Consider the following 23,084-nt stretch of genomic DNA (forward strand, 5'->3'; position numbering starts at 1 on the left):
CCGTAGCATTCAGAGAGGCAGTGACTGGTAGTTTAATTACTCCTATTTATAGGCTCATCAGTTAGTATTTCTCATCTTCTTTCAGTCTCCCTCACAAGTTACAATTTAAACTTCTGAGCAGAATAAAAGGATTACTCCTGACAATGGGGAAGTGTTTCTAAAAGGTAACTTGTATACTTGTTCTGACGTGTGGGTAGGGATGTTCAGAAGACCCAACACACACCTGAGATCTTCCACACACTTCAGAAGACCCCAAATCCAAATACAACTATAAATGGCCATGGACTGAAAACCAACCCATCTAGTTTCAACCATCTTAAGCAGAACAAGAAAGAGGACAACCCAATGCCAAAGAAGTTATACTTCAATAGATATTACTTAGAGATGTATCAAATTGCAGAATAGGTATGTTAGATAAAAAGAAAAAAGATGTTTATATGCTTACGACAGTAATTCCTCTTAAGTCCAACATTTACCCTAACCTCTCAGCCCAAAAAGGACTGCTAAATAAGACAAACGTCAAAATACATTAAGGACAGTGAGAAGCTACAACAAAGAAAACAGATTCAACTGTTTATCATCCTAATTTTGCAACACCACAAGGTTTTGAAATTAGAGTGAATGCTGCTAATACGCTGAGAGCCCAGATCAGGTCAGCTTATGAACGCTCGCTTTAAAGTTGGCTCACGTTTTAGTTTCAGTAACGTCCCCAGTGCTGGGCTAACGAGAGCAGCACGACCCTCCCTGGCCTCGGGTTCTGGACCGGGAACTGAGTGGGTTGCTACACGAATAAAATTCGTCTCTCAGCTCCGGTTCAAACGCACATGCGGGCGCGGGGGGGACTCGCTTGAAACCCCCCCAGAAAGCCAACGTTACTGCGGCAGCTCCGGCCCCTGCACGGGGGTCGGCGGAGCCGGCCCCCTCGCCCCACCGGCCCCAACCACGCCGGGCCCCAGCCGTGCCGCGCCGGCTAGGTAAGGGTCCGCTCGCCGGGGAAAGCGAGGCGCAGGGAGCAGAGCGAGCCAGGCCCCGACTCGAGCCCAGGCGGCGGCCGCAGCCCCAGGACGGCGGGAGCGGGGACATCCCGCCCCAGGAACGGGCGGGGAGAGGGCCTGGGACGCGGCTGCAGGCAGCGGGGTGGGGGCTGCCCCTGCGCCGCAGCCATGGGGCGCGGGAGGCCCTGCCCGGCCAGGCCGGCCGCGGGGAGGCGGCGCGGCCCGGCGGCCCCCCGAGAGCGGGCGCTGAGGGGCCCGGGCTCTGCGCGCCCCGGGGGCAGGCGGCCCCCTGCCCGCCCCCCCTCCCCCGCCGGGCTCGACGCCGCTCGCTCCCGCCTCACCTCCGCGATGTCATTTTCTCCCGTGACGCTGGCGGGTCGCGGTGCGCCCGGCCGCCCCCCTCGACGGCCGCCTCTCACATGGGAGTCCCCCCCGGCGCGGGCCGCGGCCTACGGGCGCCCTGAGGGGAGCGTGAACAACGGCCGCCTCAGGCCCCGGAGGCGCACGGAGCGCGGCGCGGCCCGCCCTGCGTCACCCGCCCGCTGCGTCATCGGCCTGCGACGCCGCCCCGCCCCTGCCTCGAAAGGGAGCGCGCGGGCGGGCCGGCCCGGCGGGGGCTGCAGGGCCGCGGGGGGCGGGCCCCGGTGGCACCTGCCACGGGAGCTGCGGAGCCTCGTCCCGCGAAGCCGGGCTGGGCGGGGGTCGGCGCGGATCTCTGCCTCGGCCGTGCCCCGAGCTGGAGGGAGGATCAGGCAGCGGCAGGACCGTGAGCCCCGCTCCCGGAGCCGCCGGTCACCACACAGCTCCCTCTAAGGCGGAACGCGGGTGTCCGGTGCTCGCCCCCGCCGCCCGGCCGGGGCCCTCCCGCCGTCCCCTCCCTGGGTGACCCGGGACTGCCCAGGGCCGCGCTGCACCCGCCCGGACTACAAGTCCCAGCGTGCTCCGCGGCCGGCGTCGTGACGTCAGACGTCGCGCTCTCTTTAGGCCACTTGTACCCGGATGTAGGTCCCTTTCCCTCCCCGGAAGGTAAGAATGGCGGAGCGGCGGCGGGCAGGGCCGGGACCCGGCGGGTGGCATCCGCCGCCATCTGCCCTCGGGTGGCTGCGCTGGGCTCACGGGCCTGGCCCGGCGCCCTCGGGGAGACGGCGATGGGGCCCGGGGGCCGATATGGGGGCGGGGGTGGAGCGGGAGGTTAGGCCTCCTGCGGACGGGCTAGGCCGTGGCCGGCTGCGGAGGCCGGGCCGGGCCGTCACGGCCGGGCCGGAGCCTCCCGGGGCGCGCCGGGGCCCGGCCGAGAAGCGGGAACCGGACTCGGCTGGGGCCGGAGCTGGAGGGCTCCGCAGGGCTGAGCGGTAGCCCGGGGAAGGCCGGGGTAGCCCCGCGGTGTGGCAGGGCCCAGCGGCTCCAGCGGGACCAGCACCGATCCCAGGGTGGCTGTGACCATGCCGGGGGACAGAAGAGCGGCTATGGCCTCGGCGTGTGTTTGCGTTTTCGTGGGCTTCCTGCTGAGGGGGGCTTGGGTGCGTTCGGTGAACTCGTAACTGTTCTAATTAGCGTGGAGGAGCGTTTTGCGTGACGGATGGGCGTGCAGCAAGTAGAAAGGCTTTTGACTCCGCAGCGTCTTGATTTGCTACGGCTGTAAGAGGTGGCTGACAACTGTTAGAATGATGTCAAGGATCCAGTTCCGATTCTTTTGTTTTGTCTCTGCAGCTTAGACGCTCCTCTGCACACCTTGCACTGAGTCATAATTTCTCTTTTATTTGGATCCACAGATGGCGGGCGAGAAGGCGGCCGGTGAGAAAAAGCCAGGCGAGAAGGCGGCCGGCAAGAAAAAGACGGGTGAGAAGAAGCCGCCTGAGCAGAAGGCAAGCCAGAAAGAAGTAGGTGAGAAGAAGAAGAAGACTAAGAAGCATCATGCCAGCCGTAACCCTGTCCTGGCCAGGGGTATCGGGAGATATTCCCGGTCAGCCATGTATGCCAGAAAAGCACTGTACAAGCGCAAGTACACTGCTCCAGAAACAAAGGTAGGGCAATAAATACTGTGTTTAAATAATTGTGTTTTTCACGGTGACTTTGGTTTGAAATTTAGTACGTTTTCCCTTTTCTTTACCTACAGATAGAAAAGAAAAAGAAAGAAAAGCCACGCGCAACCATCACTAAGCCGGTTGGTGGAGATAAGAATGGAGGCAGCCGTGTGGTTAAAATCCGCAAAATGGTAAGGAAAAGAACTGGAACGCTTTAAGGCTGTTACGTGTTAAGTTTTGACTAGGTGATGCGCCTCTTGGCTGGGGTGACGTAGCAGCCTCGGCCTGTGCCATGCTGCACTGAACTGTGGGCAGTCATCTCCTTGAGATACGGACCCAGCGATTGTCGGTCTCGGGGGAGATGCCGGTAATTCAGAGGATGGTTAGGGGGCAAAAGAGGGTTCTCCTCTGCCATTTGCATTGCCAGGTTGAACTGGAAGCATGCTCAGAAATACAGAGCTGGTCTCAACTTTTGCTGTTGCATAATTGTACAGAAAATACTCGGCATGTTCCTGAAGTGCTGGTTGCAGTAGGAAAAAATCTTTTGGAAAGGTCAGCTTTAGTGAAATAGTACCTCTTATGAAAGGAAGAATCTAAACCGTAGCGAAAGCTTTCTGTCTCATGGAATACAGGGTGGTACAATGTTTTGCTCCTCTTTTTTCTAGCCCAGATACTATCCAACTGAAGATGTTCCTCGCAAGCTTTTGAGTCACGGCAAAAAGCCCTTTTGCCAGCACAAGAGGAGGCTGCGGGCCTCTATTACTCCAGGAACTGTTCTGATCCTTCTGACCGGTCGTCACAGAGGGAAGGTAATTGGGGATGACTTCTTCTTGGCTCTCACAGTGGCTTTGCAGCATTTCTGTGCTGAAGCCGTTCTGACTGAGCAGAGGCATCCTGAATTTACCAGCTGATGTCACAGGACGCTACTCAGCTATGAGATGCAACTGCAACTCTGCTTTTTTGTGAATTCTGTCTAGATGCTCTCTCTCGTCCTGCCTTTAGGGGAAAAAGTCTTTAAACTAATGTTCTTCTACACAGAGCTGGAAGTAAAACAAGCCAGTCCGGTTGTTTAGACAAAATGAAGGGAGTCTTGCTGCAGTGCAAAGCATGTAGGTTCGTGTCAGGCTAACTTTGCACGGCAGAGCAGCAGACCTGATGCCTGGCTATTACAGTTGCGATGAGCCCAAAACTTTGTCTTAGACTACCTATTGCAAAGCAATGAATTACCTTTTCACTCTTAATCTAACTATCAAGGCAACGCTTGATTGTTACATTAAGCTGTGTTCTTGGTCTTAGTGATGTTTACTAACAGGTCTTGACTGACATCCTTTATTATCTTGAATTCTTTGACTTCGATGTCACTTTACTTAAAAGAATGCTGTTCAGGGAAGGAAAACATGACCAGAAAGAATAAAATGTAACTGGGGGATTGCTCTGACCATGTGGTACGTTGTGGTACCCTTCTGGGTTTTATCTAGTTCTTGCCTTTAACTTGTACAAAGAATTTGGGCAACAGAATGGCTGCCTCACCATCCTCTAGAACAGACAAAGATTAAAAAGCGTACTAATTGGCTTTGCTCATCCTCGAATGGTGAAGCACGTGGAGAGTCGTGATCTGTGGTGGATGTGGTAACTGGCAAAGCCGTACTCTGAGAAGCGTTGGTAGCTTGGCTCATGCGGTGGTTCCTTCTCAAGTCACGCAGTTGCGCCCATGCCTGGCTGCTGTGTCGATGCTTGTACCAGTAATACAGGCCGAGGGCAGGCACGGTCCCGGTTTGGTTGCAGCATTTCAGAGTGCTGGGACCTGAGGACTAACATCACATCTCATCTCTTTTCAGCGCGTCGTCTTCTTGAAGCAGCTTGCCACTGGCCTTTTGCTTGTTACAGGTAAAAAACTTTTACTTAAGTGCGATGAATTTGTTTCTTTGTTTTGTGGGTTTGCGGGGTGCGTTTTTGGGGGGTTTGTTTGTTTTGTAGGTTTTGGTGGTTTTTTTAAGGTCAGGTTTGTCTCTGGAGTCAGTAGTGTTACAGATCTGCATGCAGATGGTTTGGCGCATCATGTGTTCACGTAACTAAGTGGAATCATGTTTTGTGGCTTTCCAGGAAGGTGGAGGGGAAGTAATTAAGCTTCAATACCTGGAAGAGATGAGGAAGCATTTTTTGGCTTTTCTAGAGGCTGTGGGGAATGGCTTTGTTGATTGTTCAGATTTTAGCTGTAGGCATCTCTGAAGAAAATTGTAATCTCATACACTGTAAAAATGCAACTTAAAAGCAGCGGTTGTCGCCAGGAAAGCTAACCTTGTTCTCTTCTGTCTTTCCTCTGCCTTTAGGACCCTTGGTTATCAATCGTGTCCCTCTGCGTAGGGCCCATCAGAAATTTGTTATTGCTACATCCACAAAGGTTGATATCTCTGGAGTGAAAATTCCCAAGCATCTCACTGATGCATACTTTAAGAAGAAGAGGCTGCGTAAGCCCAAGCACCAGGAAGGCGAGATCTTTGACACTGAAAAAGAAGTAAGGAACACGATTGTTCGTTCTTTCTGAATGTCGTTGTTACTTAAAGCCAGGCTGGAAAGGGGGAAATACCATGAAACAAATGGACAATTGAATTTTAAGTGGTCCTCAATAAAGTGAGGTAATGCCATTAAAATGAGTTAATACAGCAATATTGAGAAAAAGCCCTTTTAAATTAGGGGATTCTTTCCTGCTTGTACCTTAGCAGAACAGCAGCAGTGATTACTCCAGTTAAATGTCTCTTTTGACCGAGAAATTCCTTTACTGTTTTGATACTGCCAACAGCATGCTGCTGGCTCTGGTATCTGCAATGTAAGCCAAACAGTGGCTTCAGTTCTCTCTGCCACCTCCGGTCTCCTACCACCGTTCCCGTATTTAGAACAAACAGAGAAAATATTTCCTGAAAATGTCAGAACTCAGGGTTTGCCCTGAATTTTCTCATCTCCGTAGAAGAGAAAGTCACTGTGCAGGATTTTAACATTATTCTTTGTACTTTCTAGAAATACGAGATAACGGAGCAACGCAAGTCAGACCAGAAGGCAGTGGATTCACAGATCCTTGCACGAATCAAGAAGGTGCCTCAGCTCCGTGGGTACCTGCGTTCTACATTCTGTCTCTCAAATGGAGTCTATCCTCACAAATTGGTGTTCTAACTGTTCTGAAAGCACCACATTAAATTTGAAGGGAAAAAAGCAAGGATTTCTGGTGTCTTCATTGCAGTCCATAATAGAACGTGTTGCACACGTCTTGCAAGGCATGTTATTTAAAGGATAGGGAAACTGCTTGTGGCATGAAATTCTGAGGGACTGTATGTAGAATTTTGAGTGTATAAGGGTTTGGGTGTGGGGGTTTTGTTTGGCTGGAGTTAGTTGGAGTTGTTTGGGTTTTGTTTTTGTTTCAGGGGTATTTGTCCCTCCTATTTAGTATAACCAGAAAGGAATTAGCACTTGAATTTCAGCTTTCTTAACTATGAATGAGCTGGGGGGGAACAAACATTTTCTTTTGGGAAGGAGGAACTGCATACTGGATAGGCTACCCATCAGAGCACATTCCAGAATAAACATCCAGCCCAGTGTCTGCACTGACATATTGCTCTGCACCCTTACTGCTGAAACCAGTGCTTCACGCATCTTCTGTGAAGAACCAGGTCTTAGCAACAAACCACTGCTAGGTAACTCATTAGCATTTTAAAGCTTCTGTACAGTTTTGTTGAGATGGTATTTCTGAGGAACAGCTTTGATCCATCAATCACCACATAAACCTCAGCAAATATAGCAACTTTTTAGAGGCATTTCAGGAGCTATGCCTTGCATTTTGAAGTGGAAACACCGGGAATACTCTAGAGTTTTGCAGGGTAACCAACCCTGGAACCATAGCAAAATTGGGAATGTATGTCCCTTCCCAAATACCTTTTTTTTTTTTTTTTTCCCCTGTTCTTTATTCATGTGGGATGTACCGCTTTTAATCGGGAAGAATATCTGCTTAGATCAAAAAGCAAAAGCATGATTCTTAATTCTGTAGGCTCAGAAATGAGTTAAAAAGCAGAAGCTGTTCCTGGGAAAGGCAAGTATTTTTCTATCCTGGGAGGCTTCTGGACTCTCAACAATTTTTCCCGTCTCAGAAACTGGCAGAAAGAGAGTTGAGAAAGTTAGTCCTGTCTGTTATCTTTCTCTGTTGAGGTCAGTTACCAGATATCTGGAAGAGGATGCTTGGGTAGTAATAGCTCTGCTCTTACAAAAAGCGAGGATGTACATATTCACAAATCTGGCACGCTTGAGCTCTTTCTTAGCCAGAGTCAGGCAGGAAATGAGGCTTATGTAACTGCACCATCTGTTTTCCTATTAATTCTTAGCTGAAAGTAGCCAATAGGGTCAAACTTGATGGGGAATAGAGATTCCATCAAATTCATACGAGCTTCATGAAAAGGGGATAGAAAAGGGAGTAAATACAACCCTCACTGAGGTGGAAGCCTCCATGTCATGTACTAGCCACATTGATTGGGAAGGCGGAATTGGGCTTCAAGTGCTCCAGAGACAATGAAAAGACTCAAAATACCTGCAGAACACCTGGCTCAGTGGATTCTCGCACCGAGAGGCTGTGGTCATCTTTATAGCTGATGCTGGCCGGTGGTACAGAGTATGGAACTCTACAGCACTGGTTACTCTTCCACCATCTTCCTTTTGATAATTAACATATTAAATATTAGTGTGGTTCAGCAGAGGGAGCCAGTGAGCGAGCTTTGTCCAAATGCAGAACTCCTGGCCTGCTGGCTGCGTGCTGGTCTCAGGTTGCTCTATTTTAGGCTCTGCCCTGTGGTGCTCCAGGAAGATGTTCTTTATTTTTCCGTGTCATCGGAACTATGTCTGTGATGAATTACATCTTCTGTTGTATATGGTTTGGTGGATAATGGGTATAGTCAGAGGTTTCTTAAGTTGATGTGAGATTTTACTGCAGTGGCGGGACTGGCCTGTTTACATAAATCAACTCTAAAAAGATACAAAAGTGTGGCACGCATCTCACTGCTAGTACTAAGATAAGTTTACTGATACTACCAAAGAAAGATCTTAACGCAATATGCTTGGAAAGCTCAGTTAAAGTAAAAATTGTACATGGGAACACTTAAATGGGAAAAGTCCAAAAACAGCAAGTAGACCTCTTGATCAAAATAGTTTGTAGCAGCATGTGGTATTGCAAAGTCTGCAAACAGATTCAGTGACACAGTTGCAGTCTAAGAGAACACTTAAGAGGTACTAGTGCTTCAGTCATACCCTTCCCCTCCGGGAACGGGGAAGTTGTAGTAACAAAATAGGGCTAGTCTAAGAATAACTAGGCATTTTGATACAATGGTATTTTCTGTAATTATTGGTTACTCTGATGCATTCCTCATTTGTGTATCAGAAGACATGAGATGATGCTTGGAACCATTAACCTTGTTTACTGAAAGGGGAGGCTTTGTCTTCCAGTGTGCTGTCAGGAAGTGATTTGGTAATATAGCTCAGTTGTCTTAATAGGTCCTGGTACGGAGAAATGGTCTCACGTGCTGCCATTGCCTTCCTCACCCCAGTCCTGTCACTTGTCTGACTAGGTGGTGACCAGTAACACAGCCCTGCAAGGTGGAGAGAGAGAGGGAGGAATGAGCATTTTCGCGCTGGTTTAAATCCCTGAACTGAGTCACTGTGGGACCAGATGAATGTTGGTGTTGGCACAAAGGGGCGTGGGAGCAGGCCTGCTTCTGGGGGCGCTAGCTGTTAAGTCAAATTTTAACACCAAATCCTGCCTTCACGGTGCCGAGCAGCTCCTCAGGCTTTGCTGCAGAAAATGGAGACGGCAAAACACCCATCTTTCATAGGGAAAGGCAGCCAGTGGACAGCTGTGATTTGTCTCTCTCTCAACCTCTAAAATATTTTCCATGAGTTCTGTGAAATCTGGCTTTTTTCTGAAATGCTCTGGGGTGGGGGATGGAAAAGAGGAAAAACAAGGACATGACCAACACAGAAAAAAGTGAATATTCAGAAGGATTTTTCAATCTAGATAATACTGTCCACTACCTGAAAAATACTTCGACCACATAAAGAGCTTTTGTGTGTGTTCTTGCTGTCCCGCAGCTTTTCTCATTCTGAGCATGTAAACAGTTCTGCAGTCCTGGCTAGCTGAGTCATTGCTTTTCACTGAGCATCCCCCACAGAAGAAGCTAGAGACATCCAAAGCCTCAGTCACCCGATCAAAAGTGCTGGAGATGTGCAGGTCCAAAAATAGTGACAGACTCAACCACAACAGCACTTCATTAGCATCAAATGTGCTCTTTGCTTCAGCTGCCTAATAAAGTGATATGTAATTATAATAAAGCATCCTTTTGAGAGGAAAGATAGAGGGATGTTGGCTTTCTCAGGGAATTGGTAATAAGATGGAATGCCTTATTATCTACAAGCACCTCTTTTTACCTATTAGCTGCCTCTGTGAAATGACCCGGTGGATTCAGTGCAGCCCAGAGAGGCTATGTCCCAGCTGCTGAGTTGGCCAGCAGTCTCAGGGAGGCAGACACTAGCTTTGTTTCTGGGACTAGGAGCCTTAGGAGAAACTGAGGCTTATTTGCAAGACAAAGTACTTTTCAGTGCCAGGTTTGTAGAGAACGTTCAGGTGCGACACACTTGGTTTTAACTTTGAGAGAAGACGCTGTGGCTGGAATGTGAAAGTGCTTTTACAGGACTACCACACATACCATTTTCGCCAGGTGTTGAGGAAAATATGCCAAATGTCCAGATGTCCAGCGATCAGCTACTCAGTCCATCTATACTATAGGATACCTATAGGATGTGCCTTGTCATGCAGGGGCAGCTGAACCTTTTTCCCCTGGCATATTTCCACCTGATCCCTGCCCTTCCTTTCCTCGTAGTTCACAGAACTGTTGCCACTGGTATACCCAGCCCCACTTCTGCAAAAAGTCATTCTGGATCTCCCCACAAGCTCAATAAAGAATAAATAGAATTTGGGGACAGTTTCTTTGTCTTCACCACTTGGAAGAAGCTCTGCTTTAGTGTCATAGAAAACGTAGGCAAGATTAGCTGAGAAACCATTTGCAGAGAAGAGTTGGCCTAGGCAGCCTTCCTCTAGCAAATGCTAGATAACTCCTTCCACTCTTCTCCAAATGCTGATTCCCATCTCACTTTAAATGATTCAAGCATTAGAAACCCCATCCAAATGGATTTGACTAACGGAATTTGTTCCACATTCTCTGTATATTCTTCTCTCAGTATCTTTTGTTTCTTGTCTTTCAGTGAAGAGGGCTTCTTGGTCTTTCCTTATTAAAATCAACTGGTCTTTAAGATCAAAACTTTTTACAATTTTCTAACCAGCACTTAAAACTCCAGGCGAGCAATTACCCTGCTCAGTTTGAAACTGGACAGCAGAGTTCTGCCCTGTCCTGGCTCGCTGTGAAGGCTGTGTTACTGAGGTCTCTTAAAGTTCCATTAGGATAAGAGATCACGCCGTTTTCCTGTGCTGTTCAGGGGATTAAGCAGCATACCAATCTACAAATATCAGTGGCTCCTCCAATTTTATCAGCTATTACTCTGTTACAAGACGGACACATGGACAGCTTAGCCTAAGAGATCTAGAACTACATCGGAGAGTCATGTAAACTCCACTACACTCTCTTCCATCATTATTGTCCTGAAGTAGCAGGTCACATAAATGACATAATCATATGGGTACAGTATTAAGAGCACTCCTGCTCCTATTCTGGTTTCCTATTCTATTCCTATGCTGGAGACAGCATCTGAAGTTCCCAGTGACTTGTGTGGGATGTGAGGATGCAGGAAAAGGGGAACTATTTACCTGTTAATTTGATTTCTCCAGTTCTCCTGCATTACAGGCTGCACTAGGCACTTGACACCTCATTGTTTAAGCAATTAGAGCAATTAATTTTTATAAGGATCTTATTCATAACAGTTCTTGCTATTTTTTTTCCTCATTGTTCAGGAAGCCACTAATTGAACAAAGCGAGCCAGTCCCACTGGCCGTAGTCAACATTTGCACTGAGTCATGCAAGAGAGTTCATCTGTGATGGTTATACATGGAATTTAACATGCTCACCAATGAAATTTCTTACTTGTTTACTTGCTTTTTCATTGTTTGTTTGTTTGTTGGGTTTTTTAAGATCAGACCAGTTTTGACCTTCTCGCAGATGAAGAGTCAAAAACCATTTTTGTCAGTGGACTGCTTTTTTTGGCTCATTTTATCCTGTTTTTTTCCGCATTATTTCAAAGTTTATCTTTCTCAGTGGAAATGACTTTACATGATAGATTGTACACACAGCCAGCAACTTCTAGGACCTAACCATGGTTCACACTACACCAGACATAAATACTTATTAGTAGTAATAATGATAAGGAGAGAGGAAGCATGGTAGTCAAAATATTACTTGAGATTAAAGAAATTCAATTTTTTTTCTCAGCTCTATTGATTTTCTTTGTGATCCTCAGCAAGTAACTTAATTTCAGTGAGGTCAGTGTTCACATACCTGCAGAATAGCAGTAATACTTTCTCATATTGGGTCTCAAGAAGTGTTTTAAACTTCTGCAGACATAAATTTATGGCAATGCTCTGAAGTACATGAAAGAATAAAAAGTCTATGCTTGGATGGCACTGAGAAGGGGATCTGATCCATTATTCTAATCTTCCACTACTGAGATCATATCAACATTTAATACTAAAAAATAAAAATACTGTGTGGTGTTGAAGACTGGCACAAATGGCATGAGGAATAAATGTTTTCATATTCCTATTTATCAGTTGTAATGTCATTTTTTGCAGAACTTAGTCCATTATATTTGTACAGGACAGTACAGCTAAAAGATTTGTCTCTGGTGACATTCTGTCTTCCTGCATTTTGCCCAATTAGCAGTTCCTAGCACTTTGCCTGCAGAATTTTTTTAATGATCATAATAAACAACTTCTCATACTTTGCATACACTGAGCACATTGGCCTCATGATACCCAGCAGAGGTAAAAACTGCCATTATAACACCGAGAAACTCTACACAAAGGTAAAATGATTTATTCAGTCCATTGGAGCAAGTCAGTGGGATGCAGAGAACCACACCAAGTAGCACTAGGAAAGGCTTTAAACCTCATGAAGAAAATAGGAGACTAAACCAGAAGCAATTACATCTTCATCTATTTTGGCAGTCCTACTTGATCTAGAGGTTTTTCACTCGCTTGACAGATGCACTTAGGATGTAATTGTTTTTAAAATTAAGGCTTTCAGATATCACCATGTGCTATACATGGTATCCTATTGTTCAAAATGCCCGTTTTCACATGAGGAAATAAAATACAAAGATAAAATGTACAAAACCAGTCCTAGGCAGCAAGCTTATGTCCTTGATATACAAGGGAGGAAGGTTATTTTTCAGAACAAGGAAATATGAAGGCCTTAAAAAGAATGATGCACCCTCAAAATGTTTCACTGGAGATGTTTAGGTAAAATCAATATTCAAATTACTGGTGTGAATGTCCTGCTAAGCTGAAATGAAGATCTGTTTCATGGAATTTCATAGAAATCTGTGGGTAACCATAACTGTTCCTTAAAATAAGCACAAAAAATAAACAAATGCCCCTCTAGAATCAGAGAACTGAAACAACAGCAACTATTACTCAAATGACAGGTGCATGGCAAAGCTTCTGTACATTGCACATTATCTGCATGGCTTCCCTCTAGACTGACACAGAAAGTGCAAAAAGGGCATTTGAAATCTGGAGCTTTGTGTTTGTGTGAGAGAAAAAAAACAAGCACATGCACATACTAGGGACACAGAGGGAGAAAAAAGAAAACTGCATTTTGAGACTGCTGATGCAAGAGAAAACTTTGAGAGTGCTTTTTTTTGTCAAAATACTGGCTTTGGTCAAAGCACTGTGCACAAAAATCTGTGGTTTACTTAATCCAACACTCTAGGAAATAAGACTTTTTCATGCTTTGTAAATAAACAGGACTTAATCAAGGCAATGTCTAGCATCATCATGTAACTGTCTTCGAACACAGGCAACCCATTAATCTCCAAACTGGCTAACAGCTCGCATCAAAAAAACCTGAAAATAATACAAATAACATCATAAATTCTGTGGCTTGGGCTTACTTGAAATAACAGCTGATTTCACAAGTACCTGGGAAGGGTGTTCCAGCGTGAGGCAGTCAGTGCAGCTGTCTCCTGGGGATTTGTAAGAATACTTATTAGAATTTCTATCATTCTTCCCATCCTGCCACCCCAAGCTGCAACTTTTCATGTCATTCAATTGGCCACCACACCAGGCCTGGGGAGACTGGATAATCAAGCCTAAGAAATGGCTTTTTTATGTGTTTGTCATGCACAATCAACAGCCATATGACAACAATCTGGAAGAATGGAGGAATGAGCACAATACACATAACATGGTCACTGTATTGCATGGGAAAGGCTGGGCTGATGCTGTCTATTTGTGAACCAATAATCTAATGAAGGCAGTGATGCTGGTATAGTTCTCCAAATAGTCAGTTGGCTTTGGATGAGTGACAGATAGCACTGCTCTCAGTTCTTCTGTTGATTGATTGCTCATGGAGTTATTTTAGTTGAAGGGCAATTAACTGTTCTTCATGGTTTATCTGTAGGCTACTTGTGATGTTGTTCTTTTTAAAGACACACTGCTATGTTGTTAAGCATAAAGTCAAGGGTTTATAAAACAGTTCCAGAAAAGACTGACTTTTACCTGTCAAGACCAGGATTTTATTAGCACTTGACATTCCACTGCAGCATTCATAAACTCAACTCTACAATCTTACAAATGAAGAAACTGCGCTACCTATAGCAGCATGAAAAGATTTTCAACCATCCTGGCTTCACCTGGGGGTCAGTCCATCACAAGTCTGTGGAATTATGAATTATATGATCTTTACTAGTTTATGCCATCTGGCTGTAATGAACAGAGGGGAAAACAGGTGATTCATAGTGAGCATAGGAGGACTGCACCTCTCACAGAAATCAGCAACATCCCTTCACTAACAAAACCACAGCAGACATCTATATCCTTTTCTGTTTGTCTCCTTCATACCTATATCCCATCAAGCTGTTCACTCACTGTGACTTTATTGTATAATAGTTCTTATCTTTCCTTTCAAAGTATATTATTGGCTGGAAATTATAGGAAAGAGATACTGGAAAGAACAGGAGAAATGCTTCAAGAAAGAAAGGAAGGGGAGGTAGGCACTATGGGAAGAGCACCTTTGGAGATGTGGGCACTTATAGCTGCAAAACAACGCCACACAGAGAGCAAAATTGTTCTCCCCAGAGGAAAAGGCATTCCAATTTGCACTGCATGATTTCAGTTCTCAGTTAGTGGCTTTCAGTTTTAAGTTTGTTTTGAATGCCTGTCACTATTGAAGAGAAAATCAGTACAGACTATAGCACTTCTCAGGCCAGGGATTCACTCACCTGGCTTCCTTTTCTTAGGAAAAAAGGTAGTTAGTGCTGCAATGCCTGTGAAAACCTGCTAATTAAGACTTCACAGGATCTTGGAACTGATTTGTGAATTTCAAGTAAAAGACAAAGATAATAGAAGTTCAAAAGCCACCTCATTTAAAATTTGCATTTAAAATCCTGCTTTGACTCTTTTCTTTGGTGTCCTGTTGTTTCAGACTCTCTAGTCACTGTTACCTCTTTTATAACACCCTCGCAAGTTATCCTTACTTAGAGATGTGCTCATGAAAGGCAAGTCATTTTTGAATGAATAACATGTAATGAGTTGTGGGTTTTATTCCCAATATTGCTAACTTGTCATGGGCGACCAAATAGATTTTTTTGTCAGGATTGCTGTACCATTTTCTAAAACCAGCTCTCACCTTTTGTAGTAAACAGCTGCCTCAGCCCTTTCATTCTGGATGACACATACAAAACACGGCTGAGGGAAGCAAGCTGGCAAAATTCTGCTTCTTGCCATCTTTGAGTAATTCCTCCATCATTCCCTCCATCACTACTTCTCTCTCTGGACAAGCTATTACATGACATTCCCAAAACTGCTTTTTTTTTGTCTTTTTCCTTCTTACAGGTCCCTTCTGCTTTCTCCCTGCCATGGGTATGGAAATTACTTTGAACAAAATATAGAAAATAGCAAACGGACTATGAAAACCATCTAATCCTGCACCATGAGATCAGCTAAGTCCCCATCAGGCCCAACAGATACTTGCCTAGTGCATCGCCAAAGCCCTCCATTAACAAAGATCCCACAACCTCAGCCAGCAATCCTGTCTCCTGCTGAACACGCCATACCAATGGGAAATGTTTCCTGATGTCTGCCCTGTATCTCCCCAGCTGCAGTTTAAGCCCATGACTTTTTGTCCTGTCAACAGCAGCCTACTTCTTCTCTCTCTGCTTCAGCCTTTCACACACTGGTTACCATGTCTCCTCTCTGCCTTCTCTTCTCTAGATTGAGCATACCAAATCCTTTCATGCTATCCTCACAGGCTATGTTTTCAAGATGCCTGATTGCTCTCATCAAGACTTTCCTCAGCCCATCCATGGGCTTCTTGAAACACGGTGATCAATTCCAAATGCAGCTATCCAGGTGGTGCTTCATGTTTCGCTTTTAAGCAGTTCTGTTCTGTCTCTGTAAAACATCACAGTAAGATTTTGTTTTTGAATGAAGCTTACAGTGGCTACAGAATCATAGATAATAAGAAAAAATAAGTAGTATAGACAAATTCTTGCCAGTCATAGTAATACCTGCTTTCTACCCTCTTCATACATTTCATTTTGCTGTATTTATTATATGTATCTTAAACTCTTAACAACAAAATATTCCTAACCTTACTGTTTGATGGTTTTAGACTGAGATATATGAATGAAATTAAACTAGCCTAATATTTATAAGTTTTCTTAGATAGTTTGATTTTCTGGTATTCTAAAAAGCCATGAAAACTTATAATTTATTTTACTCCTAAAATGTTTTCTGTAACAAATCAAGACTTTTATCAACAAGAAATGAAAAAGCCAAGATGCATTCATTTCAATTTTTTTATTAGTTCTGCTTTGTCACAGAGGAAAAGCATCCTTATTTACAAAGAGTAGCTCCTGAATTGGAATAGTTTGAAATCTGGTTAGGGTAGGCTGATTATTACTGTAGCAGAAAAATGCTGAAGACCGATGCAAATATTTAGACGCTAGACAGACAGATATGATGGGATATTTATGTAAGAAATACAAGTTACAGAATACCCATAGTAGTTAATACCTGTGTTTCTTGACCTGACCTCTACAGTTCATGGGAAATACATCTTTCCACTAGCACACAAAGGATTTGAGTACACTGGCCTACCAGTCCTTTCTTCCAACTTTTTATTTACTTCCAATTACCAGTTCAGTTCAGTGAGGCATTGTTGACAATGATAAAGTTAAAAGAAAAAAAAAAAAGGGTGACAGAGCTGTCTAGTGTCTCAGTGTCTATGGAAATTCAGATTGGGTAGATACCTTCACAAGTCCATACATTCCTCCCCATATTCATGGCTTTGTGCCAGTGCAGACCATCCATCCCAAGGTGAGAGTGAAAGAAAAATGCTGCACTGGGAAGCTTCTCCCAGGAATTTTTATTTACGGTTCTGATGAGATGAATGGGATGTAAAAAGGTACTAGAATGTATGTACCATAATTGAAAAATCTCCTCTGTTGCCAGTAATGATATAAATAAGGATAAATAAATTATAAATAAAATATAAGCTCCTGTAGATGTCACAACAATATTTTTCTGCAACACTATGCAGACCATCCCTAAGCCAGTTTTAATGAAATGGGAGAGTTTAAGAAAAATGTACCAGTAATTGAAATCAACTCATCCTGTGAATGATTCATATTTAACAAAACTTCATTTTGAAAAAAATTAAGTATAATGTTAAAACAGATATTTTGAGTTTTCATTTCAGTATTAACTTTATTCAGCATCAAAATTATGAAGAAATTATATCAAATAAAAATAAATTAAAACAGCATATGTGGATTAAACTAAAAACTTACATAATAAAAAGTAAAATTGAAATAAAAATAAAACTAAGTTAATTGTCCTGAAATGTCCTTTTTCCCCTGAAATGTTACATTGCAAATGCCAGAATTTCAGCTTTTTATTCTGATTGGGATTACACATTTTTGATAACTATTCCGTAAAACTCTGCCCAGTTCTCAGTCGACTTTAAAACAATGTCTGTGTAGGGCCATCCTGATGGGGAGAGAGAACTCATTTATCCTATGGATATAAGTTTTGTAAAATAAAGATCTTGTTCATTCCAGCTCTCATTCAATACAAAGTAGCATGAACTTAGCCTCCCCACCCACACTGTGAAGTTAGCCAGCTAGTTAACCAGCCGGCTAGTTAACGCGGGGCAATTTCCCACGGCAGAGTGGTGGTGGCGCAGCCACAGGGAGCTCTTCCCCTCCTTAGCACCTGCAAGTACAAGGTATGATGGTTCCCCGCCTCGCGATAGTAGCAGCTGCAGCTACTATCCCTATGCTTCACGTTTCCATCAGGCTTTGGTGATGTGAACATCCTCATCCTCCCCCCGGGAAGTCTGATGGCAGGTTTGACAACATGCTTCAATCAGCGCTGAATGAGCATTTCAGGGAGTCTAATGAATCAGTCACAAACCCTGGCAGATCACCGCACCCATCTCCCGTAGGAGTTAACATCCTGTTTGCCTGTGCATGCACAGAGGCCCTGCACTGGGACAGCAGTGTGATCCAGAGGTTAAGGCATCTCATTTTCTGTATGATGTACTAAAATTGACTTTACATTGTAATTCCCCTTAAAATACAAGCATGAAGTGTTCATGCTACTTAATGTAAAGGAGGAAAATAATTAAAAAATGAGAGGGCTTTAACATGTTTAACTGATCTGTTCTCATTTTTTAACTATTGGAGATTTAAAATTATGATATAGGGCTGTGACTCCAAGTGGAACTTATACTGATTTTACAAAAATTAAAGCTGAGGTCTTTTAACACAAAATAGAAAAAAAAATTGACATTTTCGATGTCTGCCTTGGAACAAAGGACATCTTTGAGTAACAAGGCGATGCTCCTAGAAGAAAAAACAAAAGTCTGTATGTTCTGTGTCAGTAACTGGAATTCTTTCTTGTTATCAATGAATAGCTCTGAAACACAGAGATTTGCAGGATTAGTATTTCAACCCATTTACTCAGAAAATTATAGAAAATTCTTGAAATACAGATGTAGAAACTCAAACTATTTCTTGATAGTCTAATAGAAAACCAGCTTATGACACTTTTTCTTTCCAAGAGTTTTAAATAAAACTTTATGTAAAATATGGGCTAGTTCTGATGAAAGATCTATTTTGGATTTGTGTCCAAGTATCAACCCCATCTCTATGCTGACCACTTTCAGCATTACAATAGCATTGCCAAGCAGTCCTCCTCTCTTCTACAAGAGGAAGAAAACGCTGCTGATCTTGCAGCATACATTGATCCAAAAAACCACCATTTTTGTAACTCATTCTCGAGAACTAATTTTAAAACCCTCAGATGTCAGCCAAGCTATTAGGGATTTTGTCAATTGAACATTACAAACCCTGAGAAACAGTTTATAAAGTGGACCTTGTAATAATTTGTATGAATTATAGAAATCCAGCTTGTTACATTTTTATTTTTACAATATTGAGCAGAATATTGTAGCAGACTTTTTTTCATTTATTTTTTCCTTGTTTTACTGCACCAGTTTTCAGGGAGGTTGAATTTTAAAACAGTACTGAACAGCTGTATTTAAAACCTACCTATTTTTGGATATTAATAATGAGTCTTCTGAGACATTAGAGATTCAGAAATTCAGGACAACCACTAAGGGATCTGTTCAGCTCTCAACCACTCTTCCTCACTGATGGGCAGCATTTAAATACTTCCCTCCATAAAAAGCTACTTGCGCTAAGTTCTTGAGTAAGAAAATGAGACACGAGATTACCGAGAGTAATGCTAAATGCCAGCTTTCTTTGTTTCTGCATGTGAAATACTGCAAACAGAATTTAAGCATAAATTGTTATTTCATTTACAAGCCCACTATGAGTCAACAATATCATACAGCTGCAGACAAAGCAAAGATGATCCTGAGACACTTAACAGGAGTATTGCGTAGAAGACACAGGAATCTATCCAAACTATTTCACACTGGTAAGGCTTCATCTAAAGTACCAGCAGCTCAAGAGAGATGTGGGCAAGTTGGGGGAAATCCCAAAGAGCAGAAGAATGATCAGACTTCTAGAGTGCATGGCCTACAGAGAAAGTTTGAAAGGACAGATATTATTTAGTGCAGAGACGATGGAGAGGAGTTGGGGACACAGCCTTCAAACATTAAAAAGACTGCACGTAAGAGGAAGGAAATAAACTGTTCTCTGTGTCTACAACAGCTGTTCTCTGTGCCTTCAGAAGCTGAAGAAAATGAAAAGGCTTAAATTACAGTAGCACAACTTCAATTAAGCATTAGGAAACTCCCTAACTGTAATGACAATTCAACAATAGAAGAGATTGCAGGTGGAGTCTCCATCACTCTAGATGGGACAAGTAGGTGTCGCAAGTAGTGTAGTTACAGCTTGGGTCACAGCACCTGATTAGATTGCCTCTAAGAAAACATTCCGGCATTTTTATTATGATTCTATAATTAACATTTGTTTAATGTCCAATTTAACTAAGGCTATGTTTGCGAGGTAGGTGATTCATATTCATGTTTCCTATAATAACATTGTCCTTATTCATTTTAATAAAAATCTCTTTATTTGTTCTTCCTTCCTCAAGCCTACCTTGCTATCAGTCAGAGCCTTCTTCAGAGATTATTGCTAATATATCAAAATGAGAAAAATGTGAATATTTTCCTTTGCAATTAAAATACATTTCTGAAGTTTGAAATTATTTTATTTCACTGTCTAGTTTGTTCTTTCTCCTCTGTCAAATACTGATTTTTTTCCACTTCAGTCCTTTCTAAGTTTTACTTGGAGAAAAATTAAGAAACCGTATTTTTTAATCACAGTTAGTGCGCCAAGAAATGCCAGTATTCCTTGCATAGTAGCCTTATTAATGATGGCATTCGGGCTCTCTAAATAGCATGTACTAGGCAGAGGAGCCAGGATTCAGGGTATGGAAATCTGGTTATTGCAGACCACATAAAAATAGCAACTATTTCTTCCGTTTCACAAGTTTCTTAGTGCCACAACGGTCATTAAAACTGAAACTGCCATTTCTAAATTAACAGAAAGATGTATAGCAAAGCCTTAGGATTAAAAGGATTTCCACCATATGTTATAGCTGTAATATAATTTTATAATATAAAATTAAACTGGAGGGTGAGAAAATGTTCCTTTAAACTCCATTACATAACAGGCAAATGGTCAATTCAAAGCATGACTAGTGAATTTCCATTTTCAGCTCACAGGACTTAATTTTTGCCCATAGACCATGAGCATCTTCTGCTAAATCTCAGTAACCATGATGCATAGAGAAGCACAGGGGCACATTCAGCTGCAGGACTGGGGACCTGCACATAACGAAGCTCATTCCAGAATCCGGCCACCAGCGGCAGGCACGACCACAGCCAGTGCAGCAGACACCCAGCTGTAGACAGCTGATACGTCTGCTCAAAAATACTTAAAGCAAAAGCCTGCTTTTCTGTACAAGCCTATTTACAAGTTAAGGGTTTTATTTCTTCAGCTTGATGATTTATGCCACAAAGTTATTCTAGTCTGTTTTTTAAGTCACACCATCTCCCATAATGTAGTACAAGACTTCTTTGTAGTTATTGCAGTACACCTCTGAATGTTACATTGAAGTTACAGTGGCTGACATTTTCTGGTGACATGCAGAACAAAAATAATATTATTTTTTTCATTATATTATACAACATCTTCTGCAGCAGATGCCAGACAAACTGCATTATATTCGGTGAATTCATTACAGGATCAGGGCCTTAATATTGAAAATTTCTTGCAGAAAGCTATGTCAGCATTCCATGCTATGTAACCTTATAGATGGTACAACATACTGTTAATTCCTGAATATCGGGCACCTAAAATAATTTAGTAAAACTTACATTTACTAGTAATTATTTTATTTACCTGCACTGAGGCAGGACAGGACATGTTTCTCAGTTTTATAGCATTAGATTAATTCAGTAACTGATTTTCAGCTTTGAATTGTCAAATCGATACAATTCAGAAGAACTCCAAATAAGCAAATAAATAACTATAAAATGGTAAACATCCCCTGTGTTCAGCTTGGGATGTCTTCACACAAATACGGCTAAAAGGGATTTCTAAAACGTCTGCACAATCTCCAATTCACAGTTAAGTGGCCTGCTTTTCACTCAGGGGCAGCTCAGGTTACCTCACACACACACATGTATCAGGATCCTCGCTGTGAGAAATTGTTCGTCAACCCCCAGTCAAATGACAAAACACAGCCTCTGGCCAGTATGTAATTTAGCCATGCACCTCTTTCCATGCTTAGCCTGGTATGAACGCATCTGGAGTTACACATACCTCTCTTCTAGCTCTGAGTCAGATCCTTATTCAAATACAAGGCCTTGGTTTGTATTTCAAAGCAATTAGTAGATTGAATCGACAGCTATATCAAACCCTGATTCTCCATCTGGGAGCTACTGTGGCAACCATATTCCTCTGGGATAAAGCAGTCCAGAAGGCCCTGGAAAGAGCATGTGAGAGCTCGAGACAAAGAATTTTCAGCCTAGGGGTTACCCAGCCTATGAAACAGTCCTTTGGAGAACAACAGACACATCCAAAACGCGGCCACCTCTAGAAAACACTGCAAATCCTTTCTGTTGACAAGCCTTCCTGGCATGAGTGTTGCTTGTGAAGTGAACATCCCATTTTACTCCCAGCTCTGCTATTTGTATTGATTTTGTGGAAGATATTCAACTAGTACCATGATAGTATTACAAAATCTAAAGACATTTTTTTCACTGTTACTCCCACTAAAATGTGTACAGACTTTGCATTTCTCTTCCTCTATTCCTGTCCCATGGGAATGAATGAAAACGATGTAAAACTCCTACTCTGGTAACAAAACAATAACACCAGTTACTACCTTGCAATGAAATATTGTGACTCATCTAACCTCAGCAGCCTTCCCATTCCTCCAAGGAGACCTTGTGAGCATAGCTTATCTCAACTGCCAAAACTCAGCTGCCACGTCCCACCTGCCATAAAATCTTCAAATCTCAGCATTCTCTCTCTTCTGAGCACTAGCAGGGCTCCTGCGGGAGGATCGGGGTGGATTTCATATCTATGGATGTGTCCATCTGCAGCCATTGTTCTCTGTGTCATGTCTTGACCAAAAATAACAGATGCCCACGAACAGCCTTTCCCTCACAAAAACCTTTGATACCAACTCTCCCATACTCTCCATGTTCAAAAATGAGACTCTCTAGTGCAGAGGAAAATAATGTCTATTTCTATAATAAAACCAAGCCTGGAGACTCGTCTGCTTTCCAATACATGAATGGCAGTGATATACTACCAAATGTAGTGTACTGAGCTATCACACAGATCTGTAACCAACTACTCGTATGAACTTACCTGAACCCTATGTTGTCTGAGCTGGCCTCAAAGACAAACTACGCAATTGTGTGAACACTCATGCTGCTGAATCAGTGATACGAAGATGCTTTGTGTGGGTCGTAAGTTGAGTGGTGGTCCATTACATGGAAAAAATGCTTCTTCCCAAGCAGATTTAATAGGACATAAAGCATTGGCGGTAGATCTCATTTTACTACAGGTTTGTATACACTTTTCCTCCAATACCACAGCACATTTGTTATAATGCACTGGTATATTAAATAATTTAATCTGATCAAACAGGTAAATAAATCTGTAGCACTCCATCTCTGTTCAGTTGTGCACAGTCACTGTTTCATGAAAAGCAGCCACTTGCAATGGGAATCCCCACAGTAATTATACACTAAAAATATTTAACATTTATCGTCATGTCTTTCTCATTAACATGATTTGTCTCACAAGCACGTAC

At 43.2% G+C, this 23,084-nt stretch overlaps 2 protein-coding genes across 2 annotated transcripts in view; one reads left to right on the top strand and one right to left on the bottom strand.

Moving 5' to 3' along the window:
• The window catches only part of PTPN11 (protein tyrosine phosphatase non-receptor type 11), a 30,938-nt gene extending 29,396 nt beyond the window's left edge, over positions 1-1,542 (bottom strand). Inside the window, exon 1 of the mRNA XM_072879650.1 lies at positions 1,337-1,542. Coding sequence (XP_072735751.1) covers positions 1,337-1,350 — 14 coding nt within the window. The 5' untranslated portion in view covers positions 1,351-1,542. The remainder of the gene's footprint in view (positions 1-1,336) is intronic.
• Positions 1,543-1,581: 39 nt separating this feature from the next.
• On the top strand, positions 1,582-6,233 carry RPL6 (ribosomal protein L6). The gene is made up of 7 exons (XM_072879651.1): positions 1,582-2,021; positions 2,768-3,019; positions 3,112-3,210; positions 3,685-3,828; positions 4,858-4,906; positions 5,350-5,534; positions 6,035-6,233. The coding sequence occupies exons 2-7, from the start codon at positions 2,768-2,770 to the stop codon at positions 6,185-6,187; spliced, it is 882 nt and encodes a 293-aa protein (XP_072735752.1). The 5' UTR covers positions 1,582-2,021; the 3' UTR covers positions 6,188-6,233.
• Positions 6,234-23,084: the final 16,851 nt, after the last annotated feature.

The sequence above is a fragment of the Ciconia boyciana genome, chromosome 15, assembly GCF_034638445.1.
Source record: "Ciconia boyciana chromosome 15, ASM3463844v1, whole genome shotgun sequence".
Lineage (NCBI taxonomy): Eukaryota > Metazoa > Chordata > Aves > Ciconiiformes > Ciconiidae > Ciconia > Ciconia boyciana.

Bases quoted from the DNA above. Each gene is read 5' to 3' on its own strand.
- RPL6 (XM_072879651.1), top strand. From the start codon at position 2,768: ATGGCGGGCGAGAAGGCGGCCGGTGAGAAAAAGCCAGGCGAGAAGGCG. The intron at 3,020-3,111 runs GTAGGGCAATAA...CTTTACCTACAG, and splicing joins ACACTGCTCCAGAAACAAAG to ATAGAAAAGAAAAAGAAAGA. The intron at 4,907-5,349 runs GTAAAAAACTTT...CTCTGCCTTTAG, and splicing joins TGGCCTTTTGCTTGTTACAG to GACCCTTGGTTATCAATCGT.